Source organism: Schistocerca serialis, chromosome 1 (assembly GCF_023864345.2).
Source record: "Schistocerca serialis cubense isolate TAMUIC-IGC-003099 chromosome 1, iqSchSeri2.2, whole genome shotgun sequence".
NCBI lineage: Eukaryota > Metazoa > Arthropoda > Insecta > Orthoptera > Acrididae > Schistocerca > Schistocerca serialis.
The window spans coordinates 1,063,908,473-1,063,932,363 of NC_064638.1; the positions used below are offsets into that span (position 1 = coordinate 1,063,908,473).

Genomic DNA, 23,891 nt, shown 5'->3' on the forward strand with positions numbered 1-23,891 from the left:
TCAGCTATTTACGGTATGTCCAATACTAGATTAGATTTAGTGCTCTAAGTTAGCCCTTTATTACCCAATAGTTGGCAATCACATAGGAAAAATTTCTTTCACTTAATTCTGTTTGTCTAACTACCTGACAGATGTTAAGCCAGTAGTGAAACCAGTTGCAACAATGCATTCACTTCATTTATCTGTCAACTTGGTTGGTGAGAGAAGGACTGACTAACAAAAGAACATTGAGTGAGCCGATAATGCACTAGAGCCAGTAATCCATGTGACACATCAAATAAGTGACTGACTGCAGCTAGTTGTCATTGCTGACTGCATGTGAATTTCAAACAATGTCATTAATTCATCTGTTATGGTCTCTGCCATGTCATGTCATGCTCATATTTGACAATTTTATAATTAGTTGCCTATCTAAAAATTATTAGGCTACCAAGGTAGCTATACTGATTTTTTTAAAATACTTAGTTTGATGACTGAACCATAATCAAACCCTTCCAATTTTTACCCTAAAAAATGTGTCATTTTACTCCCCAGGGGTAATTAACCAAAGGTTGGGAACCACTAGTAATAATAATAATAATAAAGATTTTATTGTCTTTAGGCCATTACAGCAATTGACAACGTCAAATGAAGTTACAATTTATAATACAGTGTGATAAGGTATTGACTACTGAAATATTTTAGCTTATATTACAATAAATGTACAGTGGGTCATCTGTTGGATTACTGCATTTTACAGTTGAAGAATTCATTGATATCATAGAACGGGTGGGCAATAAACCATTCATGCAGTCTTTCTTTGAATGTATGTTCAGGAAGATCCTGTATGGCATGTGGCAGCTTATTAAATAGCTTGTGCCCTGTGACTTCGTAGCTATTTATTGATTTTGATAGTCTGTGGTAAGGCGTGTATATGTGTTTGATGCTCCTTGTGTTGTAACAATGTACATTTTCTCTAAGTTTAACATCTTGTAGGTTCTTCTTCATAAAGATTAAGACATTGTATATATAGAGGTTTATTACAGTCATAATTTCTTGTTTAGTAAATAAGGGTTTGCAGTGAGCCTTATGTGAAGAATTTGTAATTATCCTAATGGCGTTCTTCTGCAATAATAGGATGTCATGTAAATGACTACAGTTACCCCACAAGATAATGCCATAGGATATTATACTCTGGAAAAATGCAAAATAAGATGATCTGATGTATGTTTCAGGTACACAATTTCTGAGTTGTCTTAATAAATAAATTACTCTAGATAGTTTACTACTAATATAGTTTACATGTTGGCCCCAGGATAACTTTTCGTCTAAATAAACTCCCAGGAATTTAACAGAACTAGGGTCATCAGATAGTGGCTTGTCTCTTAGAGCGAAGATTATCTGCTGAGTTTTATTTTCATTTAGCAGGAAACCATTTGCTCTGAAACAATATGCTGCACGAGTGAGTGTATTTTCAGCACAGGTTTTAAGATCATTAAGATTGTTACTGCTATGGAGAAAAGTCGTATCATCTGCATACAATACAGTGGTGGATCTAATAAACGAGGGGAGGTCATTGATCATTATCAGAAACAGGAAGGGCCCCAGTACAGATCCCTGAGGCACACCTACTTTAACATTTTCTATGTTTGACATTTCCTTACCAACACAAACTACCTGTTTACGGTTGTTGAGATAAGCTTTTAATAGTCTGAGACTGTTTTCTTTGATGCCGTAGAATTCTAGTTTCTCTAGTAGTGGCATGTGCTCAACACAGTCGAAGGCCTTGCTTAGGTCACAGAATGAGACCTGAGCAAAGCCTTTGTTCTCAAAAACTTTGAGGATGTAACTGACTACCGTGTTGATTGCATCAAATAGATTACAGGACAACATCAAACCAATTCAGAAGCATGCTACTAGATTTGTTACCAGGGACTCTGATCAACAAGTGAGTATTACAGACATGCTTTGTGAACTCCAATGGGAATCCTTGGATGGAAGACAATATTCTTTTAGCAAAACACTATTAGGAAAATTTAGAGAAGCGGCATTCATGGCTGATTGCAAAACGATTCTATTTCCCCCAATGCAAAATTGTAATGACAGCAAAGACAAAATAAGAGAAATTAGGGCTCATATGGAGGCAAATAGACAGTTATTTTTCACATAATTTGCAAGCATAACAAAAAAAAGGAATGATTAGTAGTGGTACAAGAACCCCCAACCAATTATCATATGGTGGCTTGCAGACTACGTCTATAGATATAGATCAAACAGAGCTGTGAATATTCAATATCCACTTATAATCCCATATGGTACAGATCCATCCTGTTGAAGATTACTATATGAAATGTTGCATGTGTATCTGTAAATAATCTCATTATTCGATTGACTTCACAGTATCCTATCAATGAAAACACCATACGCAGACAGTAATGTATATAGTTCACTTAAGATGGCGCCGATAGGAAAGTGTAGTGACGCTTCTCTCTCACTAAAACGCAAAAAATGAACAGTTCTTCATGTAGAGAGTGTAAAAAGCGTGTGATGAAGGGTATTCTGTGTATCAAATGCAACTTCTGGTTACACGAAAAGTGCGCGAAAGTAAATCTAAAGTTCGTCAGCGATGATTTTCCGTGGACATGGCACGGTTGTTTACGTGACGAAACGGCCAATCTTTTAAGTGCAGTTGATACAAAAAACGAAATTATAAAATTACTACGAAGTGACATTGAGGCATTAAAAACCGAACTTTCGACCATCAAGAAAGAAAACGATACATTAATACAAGAAAAGAAGTCCTGTGTGTGTAAAAGCCATCAAACGGAAAAGCAACAAGATCGCGAAAATACGAGTGACCGATCGTACTTTAAAAACAACATTTCAAGTGTTCCCGTTGATGTCTCGGTAAACTCAGTAAGCCAAAAACCGGAAGATAAATATAAATGGAAGGTGGTGACATACAGCAAAAGGAAAAACAAGGCGACAGATACGCAACAAAAGGAAAATGGCTTTTTAATAATTGGCGATTCGCTGCTGAAGAATATCGCTGTCCTCAATTGCAAGATCGACGTACGACCTGGTATTAGAACGCATCAACTCGGTAAACATTTTAAAAATATGGTAAATGCAAGACAAGATACTACAGAACCAGATTCTGAAACCAGACATAACTATAATGGGGTGTTTATACATGTTGGAACGAATTCGTTAAGGAGCAGCAGTGAGGAAGAAATGGCAAGAGAAACAAGAAACATGATTCGTTCTGCAAGAAATATGTATGCAGGATCTCGTCTGATACTTAGCGGAATCATAAACAGAAGGTCGGTGAGTGAAAAATATATCGCCAAAATAAACTGTGCTCTTAAAGAACAATGTGATCGTCTTGGGGCAATTTTTATAGACCCAAACAAATTCCTATGTGAAAACTCACTAGCGAAGGATGGCTTGCATTTAATTAGACTGCGGTCTGTAACGTTCAGCAGAATGTTTGCAGATGTCTGCAAAATCATTAGTTGCAAGGGAAACTAATATGGCCTGAAGGGGGTGAAAAATCACACACTCCAGCTGGAAAAGAAAAATATAAGCACCATACAAAAAAAGACGATACTAAAGAATTTGCCCCAGAATACAGCTCACAACATGTAAACCAACAAAAGAAAAATTACATAAAAGTACTTCATCAAAATATTCAATACTTTGGTAACAAAAAATTAGAAGCAGAAGTACTCCTGAGTGAAGTAAGACCAGACATATTATACATAAGTGAACATGGACTAACTGAAAGTAAAATACATAATGTGGCAATAAAGGACTACAAACTAGCTAGTTACTTCTGCAGATCTAAATATAAGGGTGGTGGCGTTTGTATATATATTAAAACTGGTACTCTATTAAAGAATGTAAACAGTGAAGCTGCTACATTTCCCATAGCTAGAGAAAAAGACTTTGAAGTTACTGGTATAGTGGCAGAGGATTTTAGAGTGTTTTGTGTGTACAGGTCACCATGTGGCAATATTAGCATCTTTCTAAAAAAAAATTGCTAGCTTATTGAGAATGAATATGAAGAGAAATCTTATTATATGTGGAGACTTCAACATTGACATGAGAAAAGACACAAAAATAAGACAGGATTTTGAAGAATTGTTAATGCAGCATAACATGAAAGTGACAATAACTGCACCAACAAGAGTGACTTCACAAAGTGAGACAATTATTGACAACATAATTACTAATATGTGTAACTATGAGGCACATGTAGTTCAGACAGAAATATCTGATCATCATGGACAACTAATCAGCTTTTGTAGATGTAATGATACAGTATCAGAACCAAAACAAACAACCAAAGAAATTAGGATCATCAGTGAACAAAATATCAACATCTTTAGAACAATGTTAAGTAAGGAAACCTGGAATGAAACCCTACAGGCCCAGAGTGTAAATGAAAAATATGATGCATTTATTCCAACAATTAAGTACCATTTTAATGTAGCATTTCCCAAAGTAAAGAGACAAGAAAGGCAGCAAAATCAAACACAGTGGATTACCAGTGAAATACTAGAACAGCGAAGGAAGCTTCAGGACGTGAGACGGATGGGCGAAGCTGAAAAATATAAAATGTTAAAAAAGAAGTATAGAAAAACAATAAGAGAAGCGAAAGCAAGATCAATTGACACCACTATAGCGAACTCAAAAAAACAAGGCAAAGGCAGCTTGGAATGCAATCAATGCTGAAAGAAAGGAAAAAGATGGGTCAAACAAAGAAGAAGGTATTAGGTCAATTAAAGTAGACAACACAGTGGTCACAGATGGTATGGAAATAGCAAACATACTGAATAATAACTACATCAGTGTAGTAGAAAACCTAAAATTGGAAAGAAATAGTCAAAAACAGAAGGGTATTAAGGTACCAAAAAGATCATGCAGTACTATGTTCTTAAGACCAGTCACGGAAGATGAATTGCGGAAAACTATACAGAAACTGAAGTCCAAGAAATCAGCTGGTGATGATGAAATATCAAATCATGTAATAAAGCTGGTATGTGAGGAGATAATAACACCACTGCTGAACATAGCAAACTGTTCTTTCATAGATGCAATTTTTCCAGAAAAACTGAAGATAACGAAGATAGTGCCGTGCCAGTGTACAAGAAAGGGTGTAAGGATGATCCCAACAACTACAGACCAGTTTCACTGATATCAGGTTTTTCAAAAATCCCAGAAATGCTTATGTATACCAGATTAGTTAACTATTTGAACAAACATAACATTCTCATGCCCTCATAACATGGTTTCAGAAAGGGTAAATCTACAGAATAAGCAATTGTCAGTCTAACAGAATACATTTTACAGTCCTTAGATGAGAAAAAGGTTGTCTCTGCAATGTTTCTGGATCTTTCAAAGGCATTTGACACCATTGACCATGAAATGCTGATACAAAAATTAAGCAACTATGGCATTCGGGGGCAACCAGGTGAATGGATAAAATCATACTTGTGCAACCGCAAGCAGTATGTATCATTAGGAAACTCGTACCAATCAGAAACCAAATCCATCAAATATGGAGTGCCGCAGGGTTCGGTAATGGGGCCATTGTTATTTAATGTATTTGTTAATGATATAAGTGTTGAGGTGGAAGAATAGAAAATATTGTATGCTAATGGCATGACAATACTAAATAGTGACCAAAATATGGAACAGCTTGAGAGAAGAGCATACATATCTGCAAATGTCACAGCTCAATGGCTGTTGGAAAATGAACTGGTTATAAATCTAAAAAAGACTATGTATGCAGTGTTTAAAAACAAGGAAAAGGCTGTAGACATGGATTTAGAGGTTGATGGAACAAGGCTGGAAGAAGTAGAATCTGCTAGATTCTTAGGTATTCTTGTGGATAATGACCTGAAATGGAAAAAACATATTAATAATGTCTGTAAGAAACTGAGCTCTGTCATACTCTTAATGATGCAGCTATCACAGTATTCAGACAAGAACCTTCTGTGTACAGTGTATCACAGACTTTTCAAACCATACTTACAGTATGGAGTGACTGTGTGGGGAAACTCAAACAAACAAGAGACAAAACGAGTATTCACATTACCAAAAAAAAGCAATTAAGACCATTTTAAGAAGAAAGACCTCTGAAACATGCAGAAACTGTTTCAAGAATTTAGGTATCTTAACTTTTTCATCGTTGTATATATACAAAACAATAATGTACATCACAAAAGGTAGTGAGGACTGGATTACAAATGCTAGTGTACACACCCACAATACAAGAAGGAAGAATGAAGTACGGAGCATACCCCACCGACTGGCAATGCTAGAAAAAGGACCCCAGTACTCTGGTATCAGACTACTAAGAAGTCTGCCCAGAAACCTGCAAGATAGTGTACTTCATAATGACTTTCCAAAGAAACTTAAAGACTATCTCATTGAAAAAGAGTTTTACAGTGTTGCAGAATACTTATGCCATTAAATTTGTATATATTGTTACTCGTTATCAGTGATGTAAAAATGTAAGCTAAAGGTGTAGAAAAATAAGTGATAAAGAATGACATGTCCTATATTACATGTACATTTACTGTACACAATGTAATCTTACAGGATCAAATAAAATTCAATTCAATTCAATTCAAATTTCAAGAATATGAACGACAACCGACAATTTTAATCAGGCCCTTAGTTCAAGCATTTTTTTTTAACTCAAAAATATCTGGAACCGTTCATACACGTCATTACAACCACTCTGTGCTGAGTAATATCAGATGCAATGATGTCTGGAAATTAGTTCCTTTGTTGCACCAGACTTATCATTTTTATTTTTATTTGGTAAAATATCAGGATCAAATCTACATGTGGCAGATGTGGATACGAAGTAGATGTGGATAAAAACTGATGAATTATTATCTAAGATTTAGAAGACCTACCAATCTTTCTTCCACAGGAATTGCATTAATAATGTTTTTATTTACAATAATTTAAAATAATAACATGCAATCATGGAGGAGAGTGTGCAGAAAGTTCACGCTAAACAAGCAAGAAAGAGGATGAGAGATGAAAGCTATTGGAAGGTAACCAAAGATGTTCACATGTGGAACAAAAGCGGGCAACTCCTTATTTATTCACCAATTTCAGTGTTGTTGCTCACCCTATGTCAAAAAATGAACTGAACTTTACTTTTAAGGGATCATTAGAATCACCTGAAAAATATTCATTAATCTACACAATATATAGCTCTATATGTAACATTGTCTTTTTCAACACATGTTGGCTACCAACAAATAAATGGAATAAATACATTAGTTTCTGTCCACGCTCGCAAAGAACTGGAGAGTGTAGTTGTCCATCTTTGACAATGAGCTGCTCAGGGTGTATAACTATTTTTGATACAATAATGTTTAAAATAAAGAGGAGGATTTTTTGTGAAATGTAACTGTCTGAGAAGTGCTTTGGATCATTCCTGAGCTGGTGGCAGGACCAATAAAAGTACCTGCTGTGCAGACGTTCAGCACTCAAAGGACGCACCCATACCACCTCCAATTTTGCCCTTCCAACAACCACATTTTTGTCATGAACGAACCATTGTTTACTGTCAGACAATACTGAGAAAAACCATTTTGCTCCACAGTACTACACGTAATGCACACTGTGAACAACAGCAGAGCTTGCAGTGAGTAGTGTGGCAGCAGCTGAGAATGCAGCATAAAGTTTCCCTTAAATGCAATGTGAGATGTGATCTGGAAATTTCCAATTAGTACCAACAATACTGTAGAACGTACATTTATATATAAGGAAGGTAAAATAATAACACTATTCCATTTCAATGATGTATCATACTGCTTGTAAGACGAAAAATACATACGTCATCAGGTCCTGGTCCACTGTCTCATCTGGTAAGACTCTTCCACATTCTTCAATTTTCTCGACAGTCAGAGACAAAATCTGAGAATCGGTTTCATGAATGCGGCAATCATCTGATGGAATATTATCCTAAAATGGATGTTTGGTAAAATCCTTACACTCATTATTATTAACTTACTAAAAAGACACAATTTTAATATAAATAACAGACTAGAATGAAATAACATATCAAATTTTTTTCATTACGAACTGCAAGAGTTTTGTGATAAAATACAAAGATAAGTTTGAAAATCATTCATTGTGACCGTAATGCCAAACTGGGGAACAAAGAGGCTTTAAGACATGCGCATTAAGTAAAATCTGCACAATTTAAATAGTAATAACGGTCTGATGGCTGCTCAATTTGTTGCCACAAAGAACTTGGAACTGAGTACTTGTCTTCCTAGAAAAAAATCTATGAATGGACCTGGAAAACATTGAAAATGAATTATGCAAACCAAATAAATCACATACTGGTGTCAAAAAGATGTGCATCTGTCATGGAAAACTTATGTACATCCAGGGGAGATAATTCTGATTCCGATTATTTAGCAGGAGCAAAGTGTAAGCAGAAATTGCGGTGTTTCCAAGAAAGATAGTATCAGAGCAAAGAAGTGAAATTGTCTCAGTATTCTGACTGGTCTGATGTGATCCATCTCAGAGTAACTCTTGCACCCTACATCATCAAGCATTTGTTGGATATATTCCAGTCTCTCCTTCCTCTACAGCTTACTCCAGTACCATGGAAGTTATTCCTCAATGTCTTAACATATGCCCTGTGTCATCCTGTCAGTTTTTTTCCACATGTTCTTTTCTAGCTGATTTTGAGGGGGAAAAAAACCTCTTTCCTTATCTTATCGGTCTACCTAATTTACAACATTCTTCTGTAGAATGACATCTCAAACGCTTCAGTTATCTTCTTTTCAGGTTTTCCCACTGTCCACACTTCACTACCATAAAATGTTTAACTCCACACTCCTCCTCAAATTAAGGCCAATGTTTGATACAAGTAGACTTCTTTTGGGCAGCAGTGCTCTCTCTTTGCTTGTGCTAGTCTCCCATTTATGTTGTCCTTGCTTCATTTGTCATAATTCCTTAACTTTGTCTACTTTGTGATCACTAATTCTCATGTTAAGTTTCTCACTATTCTCATTTCTGCTACTTCTTATTACTTTTGTATTTCTCGTATTTACTCTCAATCCATATTCTGTACTTATTAGACTGTTCATTCCTTTCAACAGATCCAATAGGTTGTCTTCATTTTCACTGAGGATAGCAATATCATGAATGAATCATACCACTGATATCTTTTCATCCTGAATTTTAATCCCACTCTTGAACTTTACTGTTATCTCCATCACTGCTTCTTTGATGCACAGATTAAACAGTAGGGGCAAAAGACTGCATCCCTGACTTATCCCCTTCCTCATCCAAGGACTTCATTCTTGCAGTCTTGTTGTTCCATCTTGGTCTTGTACATATTGTATATTACTTGCCTTTCCTTAGCTATTTTTCTAAGTATTTCAAACATCATGCACCATTTCACTATGTCAAATGCTTTTTCCTGTTTGACAAATCCTATGAACATCTCTTTATTTTTCTTCAGTCGTATTTCCATTATTAAGCATAATATCAGGACTGCCTTCTCTGGTGCCTTTATCTTTCCTAAAGCCAAACTGATCATCATTTAACAGCTCCTCAATTTTCTTTTCCATTGTTTAGCATATTATTCTGGTCAGCAACTTGGACGCCTGGGCTGTTAAGTGGGTCGTGAGAGAGTTCTAACATTCATCAGCTCTTGCTATCTTCGGAATTGTGCAAATGATGATTTTTTCGAAAGTCTGACAATATGTCACCAGTCTCCCACATTCTACACACCTTCTTGAATAGTTGTTTATTGCTTATGTACATGAGCCATTAGGAGAAAGATGGCTGGAAGAACATTAAATTAGGATTGACTGCAGAAAATTTTATAAGAGAATTGAAGAGGAACTTCAGGAATAACCTAAAATATGAGTGTATAAGGAAGAAGATGGAAATCTGCTGACAAGAAAACTAAATTTTATGAATAGACGCAAGGTGAATTTTAACAGGATCCCACAAGAGGTGAGCAGCTACCATCTTACACTGCAGATCCAAAGAAAGAAGAGCCCACTTTAGCTGAAGCTGAAGTACTGAAGTTAGTGAACTGTTAAAAAATTACAATGCAACAGAAACTGATGGAATAACTGTCCAAAAAGGTGGAACCACCTTCCATATATGATTCTACAAACTTCTTAAGTTGATAGTGAAATGAGAAAGAAACCCAAAAGAGTGGACTAATGATTCAACCAATACATAAGAATGGGGACAAGATTTACTGCTACAATCACTGAAGAATCATTCTGCTGAAAGAACTGTATAAAATTTTGTCTAATATTATCTAGAATAGGTTAAGTCCATTTGCAAAAGAGCTTTGGAGACTTTTACGTGTGGGTTTTGGTCTAATGCATCAACAACAGATTACACATTCATCCTGAGGTAAATACACGAAATGGCATTTGAATAGAATATTGAACTTCCTAACCTCTATGTAGACTTCAAATAAGCCTTTGATAGTCTTTAACTGAATTATGCTCTTACTGGGTACACCATCCAAGTATGTCTTACCAGTTCAAGCACCCTTGGCTGGTTCCATTATTGCAGTGTGAGTCGGTGAAGAATTACTTATTATGTAGGTGTCTTTAAGAATGGTGGGAAATTTTGTATCATGTATACACATGTCAATTTTTTGTGGAGAAATCTTGTTGCAAACTCATGAAGTTTGGAAAAATGGGAAAGAAAACTGGTACACATTATAAATTCTGAATCCTTGGGACCTACTTTTTCAACCCCCATGGAAAAAACAGAGCACATATTATAGAGCCCATAAGACACAATAAATGTACTTGAACCACAAAAATCGAACTTTTTTTCCATGAGTGGAAGACTTTTTGATGCATTAACAGAGAATATTATTGTAGACAAACACTACATTTCACGTTTATCACGAGGCATTTGTCCTGCGTTGCTCGTTGCTGTTATTAGCACACTATCGGTTTTTGTATCTTCAGTTTAAGCATGTGGTTAAACATTCATGATTTTTTTCAAAATAAACATATATATTAGGAAAGTGATTCCTAGCCCCAGCTGAGTGTTATAAAAATATCAAAATCTGTTTCTTACTCAGAAGGCTGCTAAATGTCATTTTTAACTGTGCAATTATGGTACATGAAAACTATTTATTGTACAGTGTTTTGTAGCTGTTACACGAATACTAGCACATTAGAAATCTTTTGTTTATTCTGTATGTATCTAATTAATTTACAAGGAATATTACAGATAAAATATAAGTTGAAACTTCCTGGCAGATTAAAACTGTGTGCCCGACCGAGACTTGAACTCGGGACCTGGCAGAAGAAAAGCTGTGAGGACCGGGCGTGAGTCGTGCTTCGGTAGCTCAGATGGTAGAGCACTTGCCCGCGAAAGGCAAAGGTCCCGAGTTCGAGTCTCGGTCGGGCACACAGTTTTAATCTGCCAGGAAGTTTCATATCAGTGCACACTCCGCTGCAGAGTGAAAATCTCATTCTGAAAATATAAGTTGTGTCTCCTACGAAAGCTGTGTCACTTTACAGGACTTATACAAAAAAGTACCGTACTTTATTATTTCATTTTGCACTATCCAGCACAGCAAATAAAACTCTCTAACCCAATTTCATCAGGATGTGCCATACAATTAGACCATTGGCTTATTAATTCTTTGTATAATCTAATCATAAGCACAGTAAAATGCAACACAAAAATTAATACCTGTTTTCTAGTAACTAAAGCAAAACAGTGGTCTCCACCAGCATATATCCTTTTCACAACACAATTCTGGGAATGTTGACTCTGTTCATGTGGCTCAATAATTGAAACTCCACTAGGTGACACCCAAGGTCCTAAAACAACTTGTGGAGTTGTAGCATTTAAGACAGCTTTTGTACCCAGCTGGCCAGCTCCACCAAGACCAAAAGCATAAACTCTTCCTCGTGATGGAACAAGTGCAAGTGTGTGCCTCCTGAAATGTAAGTGATAACTAAATTTACAAAAAATAAGAATGTTACACTGAGAGCAATATTACAGTGCAATTAATTAGTTTAAAGAAGTACTGATTTCTTATCACTATACTGCAATGTACCTTCCACAAGTAACTTGAGTAACTGTACTACCCATCAATTCCATTACTTTCCGTGGTAGAATTTCATTACAAGTGGAACCATGACCTAACTGACCGTATGTTCCAGAGCCACAAGTAAAAACGCCTCCGTCCTGCAAGTACAGCCTTGGTATTATTTTGAAAATCATAATATATAATTTAAGGCATGAAGTACACATTCCTATAATTAGAGTCAATTACTAAACTTTTACAAGTTAAAAAAATTACATTCATAGGTATGATGAAGAGGTGGAAAACGGCAAAAATCGACATTTAACTAAATGAAAATAAAAGAACAATATGGAAAGGTTGAACAGCTACTCACCACATATAGAAGGAGTTAAGACACAATGAAAAGGAATACTAGTAATAGATCTACTTCTGTGGAAGAACACTGTCCGTAAGTCAAACATTTTTCGTTGTACCCATCTGTCACTCAACACATCCTCGATGCGGTGAGTAGCAATCTGTCCTCTCCATAGTGTTGTTATTGCATCATTGTTTAAATAAAAAAGAACATGCATACTTTGTAGGTAACAAACTACACACACACACACACACACACACACACACACACACACACACTTGTAAGATTTTCTTGGGTATAAATGCTTAACATGTTGTTGTGGTCTTCAGTCCTGACTGGTTTGATGTAGCTCTCCATGCTACTCTATCCTGTGCAAGCCTCTTCATCGTCAATTAACTACTACAACCTACATCCTTCAGAATCTGCTTAGTGTATTTACCTCTTGGTCTCCCTCTTCGATCTTTACCCTCGACACTTCCCTCCAATACCAAATTGGTGATCCCTTGATACCGCAGAACACGTCCTGCCAACTGATCCCTTCTACTAGTCAAGTTGTGACACAAATTCTTCTTCTCCCCAATTATACCAGTACCTCCTCATTTGTTACGTGATCTACCCATCTAATCTTCAGCATTCTTCTGTAGCGCCACACTTTGAAAGCTTCTATTATCTTCTTGTCCAAACTAGTTATTGGCCATGTTTCACTTCCATACTTGGCTATACTCTATACAAATACTTTTAGAAAGGACTTCCTGACACTTAAACCTACACTCGATGTTCACAAATTTCTCTCCTTCAGAAACACTTTCCTTGCCATAGCCAGTCTACTTTTTATATCCTCCCTGCTTTGACAGTCATCAGTTATTTTGCTTCCCAAATAGCAAAACTCATTTACTACTTTAAGTGTCTCATTTCCTAATCTAATTCCCTCGGCATCACCTGATTTAATTCGACAATATTCCATTACTCTCGCTTTGCTTTTGTTGATGTTCATCTTATATCCTTATAAATATATAAAATTTTTATAAATTATATAAATGCTTAACATACTGATGGGAAAAATGGAGGTGGGAGGAGGCAGGCGGGCTTGAGGGAGTTGAAGGAAATCAAGGTGTCAAAATGATCTATAGCTTCTAGAGGGAATTTTTCACCCTACAACAGGGTGTGCACTAGTTTGCAACTTTCTGGCAGATTAAAACTGTGTGCTGCAATGGGACTGGAATCCAAAATCTTACCTATCAAGAAGATTTCTGTTATTGATTGAGCTGTCCAGGTACAACTGACTACTCGCCCTCATGACTTCACTTCTGACGTAGTATCTCCTGCTTCCCAAACTTCGCATAAACTCACCAGCATACCTTACTGAACAAGTACTCTGGAAGAAATGATACTGTTAAATGCTCAGCCAGCAAAGCACGCAGGAGAGCTTCCACGAAACATGGAAAAGCAGTAAAAACCAAAGCTCTGAGGGCGGGTCATAGCCATGTCTGGATAGCTCAATTGGTAACATCTTTACCCGCAAAATGCAAGGGTCCTGGTTTGAATGCTGGTCAAGTAAACAATTTCAATCTGCCAGGAAGTTTCAATACTTATCTTCAATATTAGAAAAAGGACAGATAGCTATGCATTGTAAAGCTGACCCACTGATTAGCAGGCAGCCACAACGAAATGACTATTATACATTATAGTTTTTGACAAAAGCCTTCTTCAGCAAAGAAACAACACACACACATTCACACAAGCACCCACATCTCAAGCACACATGATGCCCGTCTCTGGCAGCTCAAACAAGAATGCAACTGTCATGTGAACAGCAATCTGGAGTGGGGCAGGGAAGGGGGAGGAATAGCAGGGTACAGGTGTGGGAGAAGGAACAATAATGCCTAACAGGGCATGCAAGGACTAGAGACAGCCAGGTGCAACGCTGAGAGGTGGGGTGTGGGAATGGGGATCAGAGACAGAGAGAAGCAGGGAAGGGAAAGGATGGGTGGGCACAATGGTAGAGGGCAGTACACAAAGATGGTGAGGGAATGCGAAAAGAGGTGACAGAGCGAGGGGTTGTAAACTGTTGGGTGAAGAAAGTGAGGATAGTAGGTTACAATAGGGTGAGGCCAGGATAATTTCGAGAGCGGAGATACGGATACCTCCCATCTGTGCAGTTGAGAAAAGCTGGAGATGGTGGAGGAGGGGGGGATCCAGATGATATGAGTTGTGATGCAGTTGTTGTTAAATATGTATCTTGTAAGTTTTCCACTTTCAGCAACAATTTTCTCTTGTTTTACACTGCCTTCATTTCTTGTAGTACTCTATGAACATAATCCTTTGGAAGTCCAACAGTGTTATCCCTGAGATATTCTGTTTTGTCCATTTCTGCTCTCTTTCATTTGGCAAAGAAACATCCAGTTCCAAGCCCTAATGAATTTAGTAATTCTTTTTTTAATTCCATTGCACGCTTATAATACTGTCTCAACACGAATCACACCATCAGATTAAAGCAGTTATGTCAAAAACCAACTCTGCTGTAATTTCTGCACAGCATTTTATGTGGGTATGACCATTAACCAGCAGTCCACACAAATGAATTCCACTGCCAAATTGTGGCCTAGAACAGAGTTGAAGTAACCACACAACTGAACCCAACATGCTCAATTTCGATAGCTACTTCATAATCCACACCATATGTATCATTCTCCCACACCCCTCCCATGAACACCATCTTCTCTGAGTTAAGTGGATTGGAATTATCCTTGTGACACGCCCCTCAACACCGTAACCTTCCTGGCCTCTACCAGCTCCTTCCCGATACCCTCCTACACCCTTGCTCCAGTACCCTGACTTAACTCATCCTGCACCCACATCCTCTTCTCTGTAGTCTCCTTCCTCTGTTCTTGTCTTGCCTCCAAATAACTCCTCCATGTCACTGAGGGCTGTACAGAACTCCAACTGTCTGTGGTCAGAATGAGATTGTTGGTGCCCATGAACATGTCACCCCTCCCTTCCAGCTTTCAGGCAGACTTCTCCAATCCTCTCTCCTGCTCCCCACCTCCTTCTGCATGTGTACTAGAATGTATTCATCTGAAAGCCAAAAAAGTTTTCATGTGAAGCAATGAATAAAACTGTGAGCTCTGTTACACAAAGTTATTGGTGTTATTTGTTGTTTCACATACATACATACATTCATTAGCTGCTGTCCAACCATCCATTTGCTGATGAATATTCAGATACTGAGAAAGGGGGGGGGGGGGAGATGTGTTCAATCCTGCTTGTTTTCTTTTGACAACTTAGTGACTCTACTATTTTGTGATTTGTTTCCTCAACTCCTTAAATTATTTACATTCTACCAGAAGTTTCTACTGATTTATGTAATAATAAAGTAGTTCACAAGTACCTCTTGTGACAGTAACTGGTCATTAGTAAACTTTACACAAGTAGCCTGCAGTTGCTGCTTCAACCATTTGATATGTGATATGACTTGTTCCACACCCCAAAAGACTATCCTTTTGATGAGACGAGTGAACAGATGAATGGACAGTTGTTCAAAGAGCTCAAAACACTGACTGCTGTTTGTCAGTACAGACTAAGTATTTTGAAGAATACAGCAACTTCCTGTTTAACTGCATTTTACACATCACTTCATGTAGAAGATTCCGAAAGGGTGACGGCTTTATACATCCACCTGTTCAATTTAGATGAGAAGACAATGTGACCAACAAACAATTTCTGGAAGCTTTACTTTCTCTCAGTGTGGTGCTTACACGTACATTACACACTGTTAATTTATAAATAATGTATTGCAATTATAGTCAACAACAATTTCAATCTCTCATGGATTCTGTGGGAAAGCTCAATCAGTGCTATAAAGTTTTTGCCACTCAACGTAATCAAGCTGTCCAATATCTGAACTGTTGCTATGAAAACTATTCTCAGCAACTGAGCAGAAGTTTTCAAAACTTACCTTTGTTAAAAAGACAGAGAAATCCTCTCCACATGCTATATACTTTACTTTCGCAGAGCGCAATGTTTTCAGCTGCGTTGGATACAATTTATTGATATCGTCATTTAAACCAAGTTGACCAAAAACATTTTTTCCCCACCCATACACAGCCCCTGGAAAAGGACAGTGCAGAAAAGTATAAGTAAAGAGCAATAACAGCACCAAAACATTTTCATGTACAGTGGACACAGTCTATTATGAAACAAGTTCCTTTCCTTGTGCTGAACACTTAACTAAGGTCCTGCTCAGTAACCATTAATTTTGTTTCTCAGTGCATGATAATGCTGGCTGGATGAAGATATATCTGCCAACCATAATGAGCAGCATTCAATTAGTTATCTCTGAATAAATTTATGTATTAAAATGGACACCTCTAGGTGTTAAATCTCAATAAGTTAAACTGAAACCTGAGAATCTGACTACTGCTCTTAAAGCGTGATCTACCAACCAAACAAAAATATCTGGAGCAGTCCTTAAAAATGCACAAGGCTTTAAAATGCAGACGAATCACTAATTTTCACAATTTTCTAAAATTCCTTCATCACCATCACAGTAAAGCTGGAGAACAGAAAGAAGGGTGGTGAAGGTCTTTATATAAGGTCTTGTACATAAGAATAATTATTACTCATGTTTTCCAAAGCCTTTGCTTCTTAAGTGTGAGTTTCCCCAGTCATTTGCACGTCTCCTCCTTGTATCATGTATCAAATGACTGTTACAGCCCTTATGAGATGAAATACATAAAAATGACATACAGTACCACTAAAATTTTGTCAGGCTCTAGACTTAAAAAATTCTTCACACTGAAATAGTACTTAAACTAAGTGTAAAGAAAAGCCTTTTTCCACAGAAATCAGCATATTACACAAACATACCTGACTTTGAAACAGCAAAACTGTGATTTCCACCACATGCAATAATGGCAATAGGAATTCCCATTAATGATCTTACCAAACAAGGTCTTGTTTCTTTGGAAACACTTGATCCAAGACCGAGCTGGCCGTATTCATTACAACCCCAGGCATAGAGTTCACCATCTGTGTAATAGCGGAAAAATAAATCAGAAATATAGAAAGTAAAACCAAAATATTTCTGTGACACTCTAAACAAACACATAATAATGACATTAGCAAATATTCCTTTCCTAAAAAGCAAAACACGATGATTACATATTGGTCTTTGATACCTATCTCCTCCATCCTGATATGAACTTGTCTCCTGCTCCTTATAAAAAATACTGTGTAATTTTTACATTTGAGTGTGTGACATGAATGTTTTTCTGCACTATTCACAGACTTAGGTGTGTAATAGTAGCAGATGGACAAGTGATAGGTACAGAGTGTAAATGAACAAATAGTGTATGATGGAAGCTACAGATTGAGTGTTGAGTGTGACAATACAACAACAGGACACACACACACACACACACACACACACACACACACACACAGAGAGAGAGAGAGAGAGAGAGAGAGAGAGAGAGAGAGAGAGATTACAGTCAATAACACACACAGCCTACACTAAGGAGATGCAACAATGTTGGTGTGAGGCAAGGTTTGGTTGAGGAGGGGGAAAACGAAACAAGAGTAAAGGAAAATCACAATGGAAGAACAAGAGCTGTGCATCATAGTCCTGACTATTTGAAGTATCTTCACCACAACAAATACTGGTGCTAACTGCACAAGATGTCCACAGCTAGGGGGTGGGGTAAACATAGACCCTCCAAAAAGCAGTGCTGGTAGTCTTTAACTGATGGGCACAGACATTGCATGTGTGAACTCAGGTGTCTACTATATTATTATTGAAAATATACAATGGAGAGACCTAGAAAGAGATTGCCACATGCAAGCTACATAAATAATATAAACATAAAGGCTTCACTACTCTGTTACAATAAACTAATGAGAGGAATAGTGGTTGCTGGAACAACTTATTCCAAACATGCTGGATCCATGTATTGTTGCACTTTATAATGAGCCATACATACAATAAAAAATAAAAAAAGTCTTGCTTTTCACAAAATAAAGTATAAATTTATGATAAAGTGAAAAAATTCCTCAATGAAAGAAGATATAATCAAGCAAAAACCATTGTATGTTGTTAATGCAACTAAACTTACATTCGTGTGTGTGTACATTCTATCTCTGATTAAGGCCTTGTTAGCCGAGAGCTCATTTTCTGACAATCTTTTTGTTGCGCCTATCTGTGACTCAGCATCTCTGCTATATGGTGAGTAGCAACTATCCTTTTCATGATATTAACACTAATAAATGCTTTCACACAGTAATTTTATGCACTGAAACATTAAAGTTGATGTATTTTATTCCAAACAAATCTACTCCAAGCGAAAATTCAAGTAATCTTGTGGGATTTCGTTGACATTATGAAATTAATAATCACCAAGTCACCTGCAAAGAAACTCTCTAATCCTTTTATGAGTAATGGAAACTACTGTTCCCATTTTTTGTTTTCGCAGTAAGTTCAGTGGTAATCACAGTGTTCCCATTTCCAGCTTGTGCTGCCATCTCTGTTATCATGTGATAATTGCATGTAGTTTGTCCACTGGCATGCAGAAGCTATTGTATGTCTACATCTTTAGTCAATCAATGCAGAGGCGTCATTTCTGAGTGAAACGGTGCCATTATTTTGACCACAACCGCTTTTTTATATTCTGTGCTTTTCTTATGTGTCTGAGGTGACTACTGTTACATTTTTCTACTTTTGTATTTAGCAAGGAGGCAGTATATGTCCGCAAGTTTTCTTTGTAAACCACTGAAATACTCAACGTAAGTTAGTGGGAACTATTTATCACAATACACTGTGTGTGATGTGTAAGTAGCATGGCTGTGAAATTGGGACTGTATTTATTGTATCTTTCTCATTGTTCAAAATGCCTGGACTGACACCACAAGACACACTGCCTTTACAAATGTCTGCTTGTGTCTGTATATGTGTGGATGGATATGTGTGTGTGTGCGCAAGTGTATACCCGTCCTTTTTTCCCCCTAAGGTAAGTCTTTCCGCTCCTGGGATTGGAATGACTCCTTACCCTCTCCCTTAAAACCCACATCCTTTCGTCTTTCCCTCTCCTTCCCTCTTTCCTGATGAGGCAACAGTTTGTTGCGAAAGCTTGAATTTTGTGTGTATGTTTGTGTTTGTTTGTGTGTCTATCGACCTGCCAGCGCTTTCATTTGGTAAGTCACATCATCTTTGTTTTTAAATATATTTTTCCCACGAGGAATGTTTCCCTCTATTTATATAATTGCATACACAGTTGCTGAGCTGAGAACCACAAAATGTTTAAATTATCAAAATGTTCAGTTTTTATTTATTTATTTATTTATTTTTCTATGCAGAAGACACAATATAATCTTTATTGGTACGAACGGTTAGGAAATGGAGAGATGCAGATAATCTCACAGATTTTTGTACTCTGATTGCCACATAATTATGACTTATTTAGTTTCATAATTGAAAAACAGCTTTTCACACACAAAAATATTGATCAAAATATTTTATCAAATTTGCAAAGTCATTATGGAGCCATGGAAATCTGAGGAAAATAATTTTAACATTCCGAACAGTTTTCATATAAAAGGACTTATCTTATAAATGGAAATTAAGTTGCAGATCAATCAGTTCCATCTGTACAAGCACAGGGATGATTTCAACTGAAATGGCAAATGGACTCAAAAACAGATTGGCAGTGTTGTCAGAACATTTAGAAAAGTATCCTTGTAATTCTTTCAAGGTCACAATGACTTCAACAAACTTCATGTTTCCTTTAACACCACTGAGCTTGGGAGACTGGACTGTTTTGTTTTGTTTTGTTTCTGCCAGAACTGTCCCTCCTACAATGCAATTTTCTTTACAAATACATCCCGGTCAGATCAGAAATAAGTTGCTTCTCACCTTGCTGTTGGCAGTGTGCAGTCACGTTCACTCAAAATGTGACATCTGCAATCCATTTGGATGTTCTGATGTTTGTTCCTGCAATCCTTCTTAATTCATAAATTCAACAATTGAATGTTTTAAATCAAAAAAGCATTCCAATTATGCCCCTTGACTTAACTAACATACTTTGTTATAACTAAATATATAATGTCTTCAAACTTTTCATTCAATTCTGTATGAAACTTTTGCATCTGGCAGTGGAATAATGTATGCTGTTTCAGAAATTTTACTATTTGCACCACCAATTTCTTCATGGGCTCCTCGCCAGCAGATTTAACACAAAATGCTTCTTGGTATAGCGAACAATGAATGCCATCTGTCGATCATTGTAATCTTTTGCTCTCTCATTGTCAACTAAATCTTTCAATTCTTCCTGCATTGCATTGTAATGTCATTCACTGGCAAATCTGCAGTACCCATCAACTATGTGACTAAATAATAGATATTTAAAATTCCCGCCAAACCATTCTGTCATTCTTATTCAGTTTTAAAGGCTTATGGTGATAGATCACTAGACTGACACTCTTTTTGTGCAAAAAGCCACTGGACCTGTGAACTAACCAGAAAAAAATAGCGAAGGGTAAACAGCACTGACACGATTCTGCTGAACTGAAGAGTGTCAAGCTGATCGAAAAATGAAGCACTCTCATGCCATATTACATACTCCTGAGAAGGGCCGAGCAAAGTTAAGACAGGCCAACCCTCATCCTGCACAAGGGGGTCACTTGCAATCTGACATGCCTTGACCACCCCTGAATTAGAGAATGCAAATAGGAAACTTGTTGACATTTTCATCTGCAAAATCTAATATCTTTGGTGCAAGAGTTGCAAAGCATAGACATTTAAGAGTTCTGTAACATGTGATTCCCACATCATGCTCTTAACAGGAAAACATCAAAGAATTTAGAGTATTCTATTCCATTAACTATTTAATTGGATAGATAAAAAATGTACTCTCCAAGTGGTGGCAAAACACACACAAAAAAGACAGTTGTAATTGACAAGTTTTCAGGAAATTCACCCAAAACCGTGGGTCAGGGAGACTTACCGTACAGGATGAGAAGGAAAGACTGATTGTTGAGGACAGCATTGGATGATATTTGAAAACCTGAGAGCTTAATTGTGGAAGACAGGTAGTATGCAGACAGAGATTACTGCTTAAACATCACGCACAAGTTAATGAGAGTGAAAAGCTAAATGCATTGTACATAACAGAGACGGGAGGGGGCGGTGAAAAACAGACAGGAAAGATAATGAAAGATGTAGAAAACTAAAACGGAGTGAAGCAAAGAGTAGTTACAGTGAAGAAATGCTGAAATGGAAGAAATTAACATAAATTAAGGCCAGGTGGGTGGCAAGAATCAAGGACACGTTGAAGTGCTAGTTCCCACCTGCGGAGTTCTGAGAAACTGGTGTCTGGGGGAAGAATCCAGATGGCGCTTGTGGTGAAACAAGCGCCAAGGTCATGAATGTTATGTTGTAAAGCATGCTATGCAACAGGATAGTGCAAGATGCCAGTATACACCCTCTGCCTATTCCCTTTCATCCTAATTGATAATTTGGTGGTAGTCATGCCAATGTAGAAGGGCAAGCAGTTTTTACATAATAGCTGGTGTATGACAGGGCGTTTCGCAAGTGGCTCTCCCACTGATAGTATGTGTTTTGTCAATATGTTTTGTCAGTTACAGGGCTATTATATATGGTGGTAGGAGGGTGCATAGAGCACGTCTTGCAGTGGGGGCGGTCACAGGGGTAGGAGCCATAGGGTAGGGAAATGGGTGTAGAGGGAGCATTGGGTCTGACAAAAATATTGGAGAGATTGAGAGGGCGACGGAAAGCTATTCTAGGTGTGGAGGGCAAATTTTCAGACAGAATGGATCTCACTTCAGAGCATGATTTTAGGAAGTCATGGCTCTGTTGAAGTAGTTGATTAACACATTCCAGACCATGATAATACTGAGTCACCAATGGTGTGCTCCAAAGCTTTTTGTGGAGGGATCAGCAATACCAGGATAAGATGTGATGCCCCGGAAAAATCTGCTTTTTAACTAGGCTGGTGGGATAATTACATGCAGTGAAGACTGAGGTGGGGATGGTGGTTTATTGCTGTAAAGAGTCTGCATCCAAACAAATATATTTGCCTCAGATGCCAAGGTTGTATGGGAGGGATCATCTGACACGGAAAGGATGGCAACTGTCAAAATGTATGTACTGTTGTTTGTTGGTAGGTTTAATGTGGACAGAAGTGTGTAGCTGGCCTTTGATGAGGACAAGATCAACATCAAGTAAAGTGGCATGGGATTTGGAATAGGATCATGTGAAATTTATCGGGAGAAGGTATTAAGAGATTCCAGGAATTTTAACAGGTCAGGCTCACCATGAGCCCATATGGTAAAGATGTAATCAATGTATCTAAACCAAACCAGGGGGCTGAAGACCAACAGATCCCAGGAAAGCCCCCTCAAAGCAACCCACAAAAAGGTTGGCATAAGGAAGGAGCCATCCTGGTTCCCATGGTCGTACCCCTGATCTGTTTGTATCTCTGCCCCTCAAAGATGAAGTAGTTTTTGTTAAGAATAAATTTGGTTAAGGTGAGTAGGAAGGATGTCACAGGTGGGCACTGAATGAGAAAATGTTCAGCAGCAGACAGACCATGTACGTGGGGGATGTTTATGTAGGTGGTGTTAATGGTGACAAGCACGGTGTGTGGTGGGAGTGGGACAGGCACAGATTTCAGACGATCTAGGAAATGGTTGGTATCTTTGATGTAGGTGCATGGTTTTGGTGAGGTGAGAATTTCTGTGGATTGAGGTGTCAGTCCTTGTGAGAGGCCTGAGGTTTTAAGGAGGGACTGCAAGTCAATTTGATTCACAGGGGATGTGATCTTGATCTCTTCCAAAACATCAAACATTTTTGTTTAGGAAAAAAGCCTCGACTCTTCACTAATTAAGTTCAATGACAGATCACTGAATATGCATGGCCAAGTGTTGAAACTCAATATTAGCCAAATAAATTAAATCTCATTTCACAACTAAAATAAACAGGTGAAAAAAAGCAGTAAGTGACAACACTTTCTTTTTACCAGTATTTCTTCCACCCGCATGAGATACGGGTAAAAAATTCCCGGATTTTTCCCGGATTTCTCGGTTGAAAAAACACTTTCCCCCGCGTGAAAATACATTTTTCCCCTTGTTATGTGAGGGTATACTTTTCCTCGCCACTGTAAAACTTATCAGTCTTTTGAATGTTTATGGTTTTATACGCTGACGTAGAATTTCCCGGCACTTTAGACCGCATGTTACTTTCCAAGGCATTGAAATCGAGATTGCGACGCGCTTTTGTAAGCCAGTCATAGCTCAGGTCATGTGATCTCGCCAGCTGACGACAGCATAGGACACGTGACGTAGGCAGCCAATAGCAGGATCACTCTTAAGTAACGCGAACACACAAATAATAAAAGTTGATGGTTTAAATCAATATACATGGTGCTGCTACAAGAAAAACAGAGGTTTCACACATAATCGTAATCTCTAAGATTA

General features: G+C 37.6%; 1 protein-coding gene across 4 annotated transcripts in view; it reads right to left on the bottom strand.

Annotated features, from left to right (window-relative positions):
- The window catches only part of LOC126415634 (probable E3 ubiquitin-protein ligase HERC4), a 222,530-nt gene that overhangs the window by 169,237 nt on the left and 29,402 nt on the right, over nucleotides 1-23,891 (bottom strand). For all 4 annotated transcript variants that reach the window (XM_050083444.1, XM_050083443.1, XM_050083445.1 and 1 more), the window contains exons 6-10: nucleotides 17,274-17,435; nucleotides 16,363-16,514; nucleotides 12,083-12,213; nucleotides 11,713-11,962; nucleotides 7,847-7,974 (exon numbers count right to left, since the gene is read on the bottom strand). In XM_050083444.1, the coding sequence (XP_049939401.1) occupies nucleotides 7,847-7,974; nucleotides 11,713-11,962; nucleotides 12,083-12,213; nucleotides 16,363-16,514; nucleotides 17,274-17,435 (823 nt within the window). The remainder of the gene's footprint in view (nucleotides 1-7,846; nucleotides 7,975-11,712; nucleotides 11,963-12,082; nucleotides 12,214-16,362; nucleotides 16,515-17,273; nucleotides 17,436-23,891) is intronic.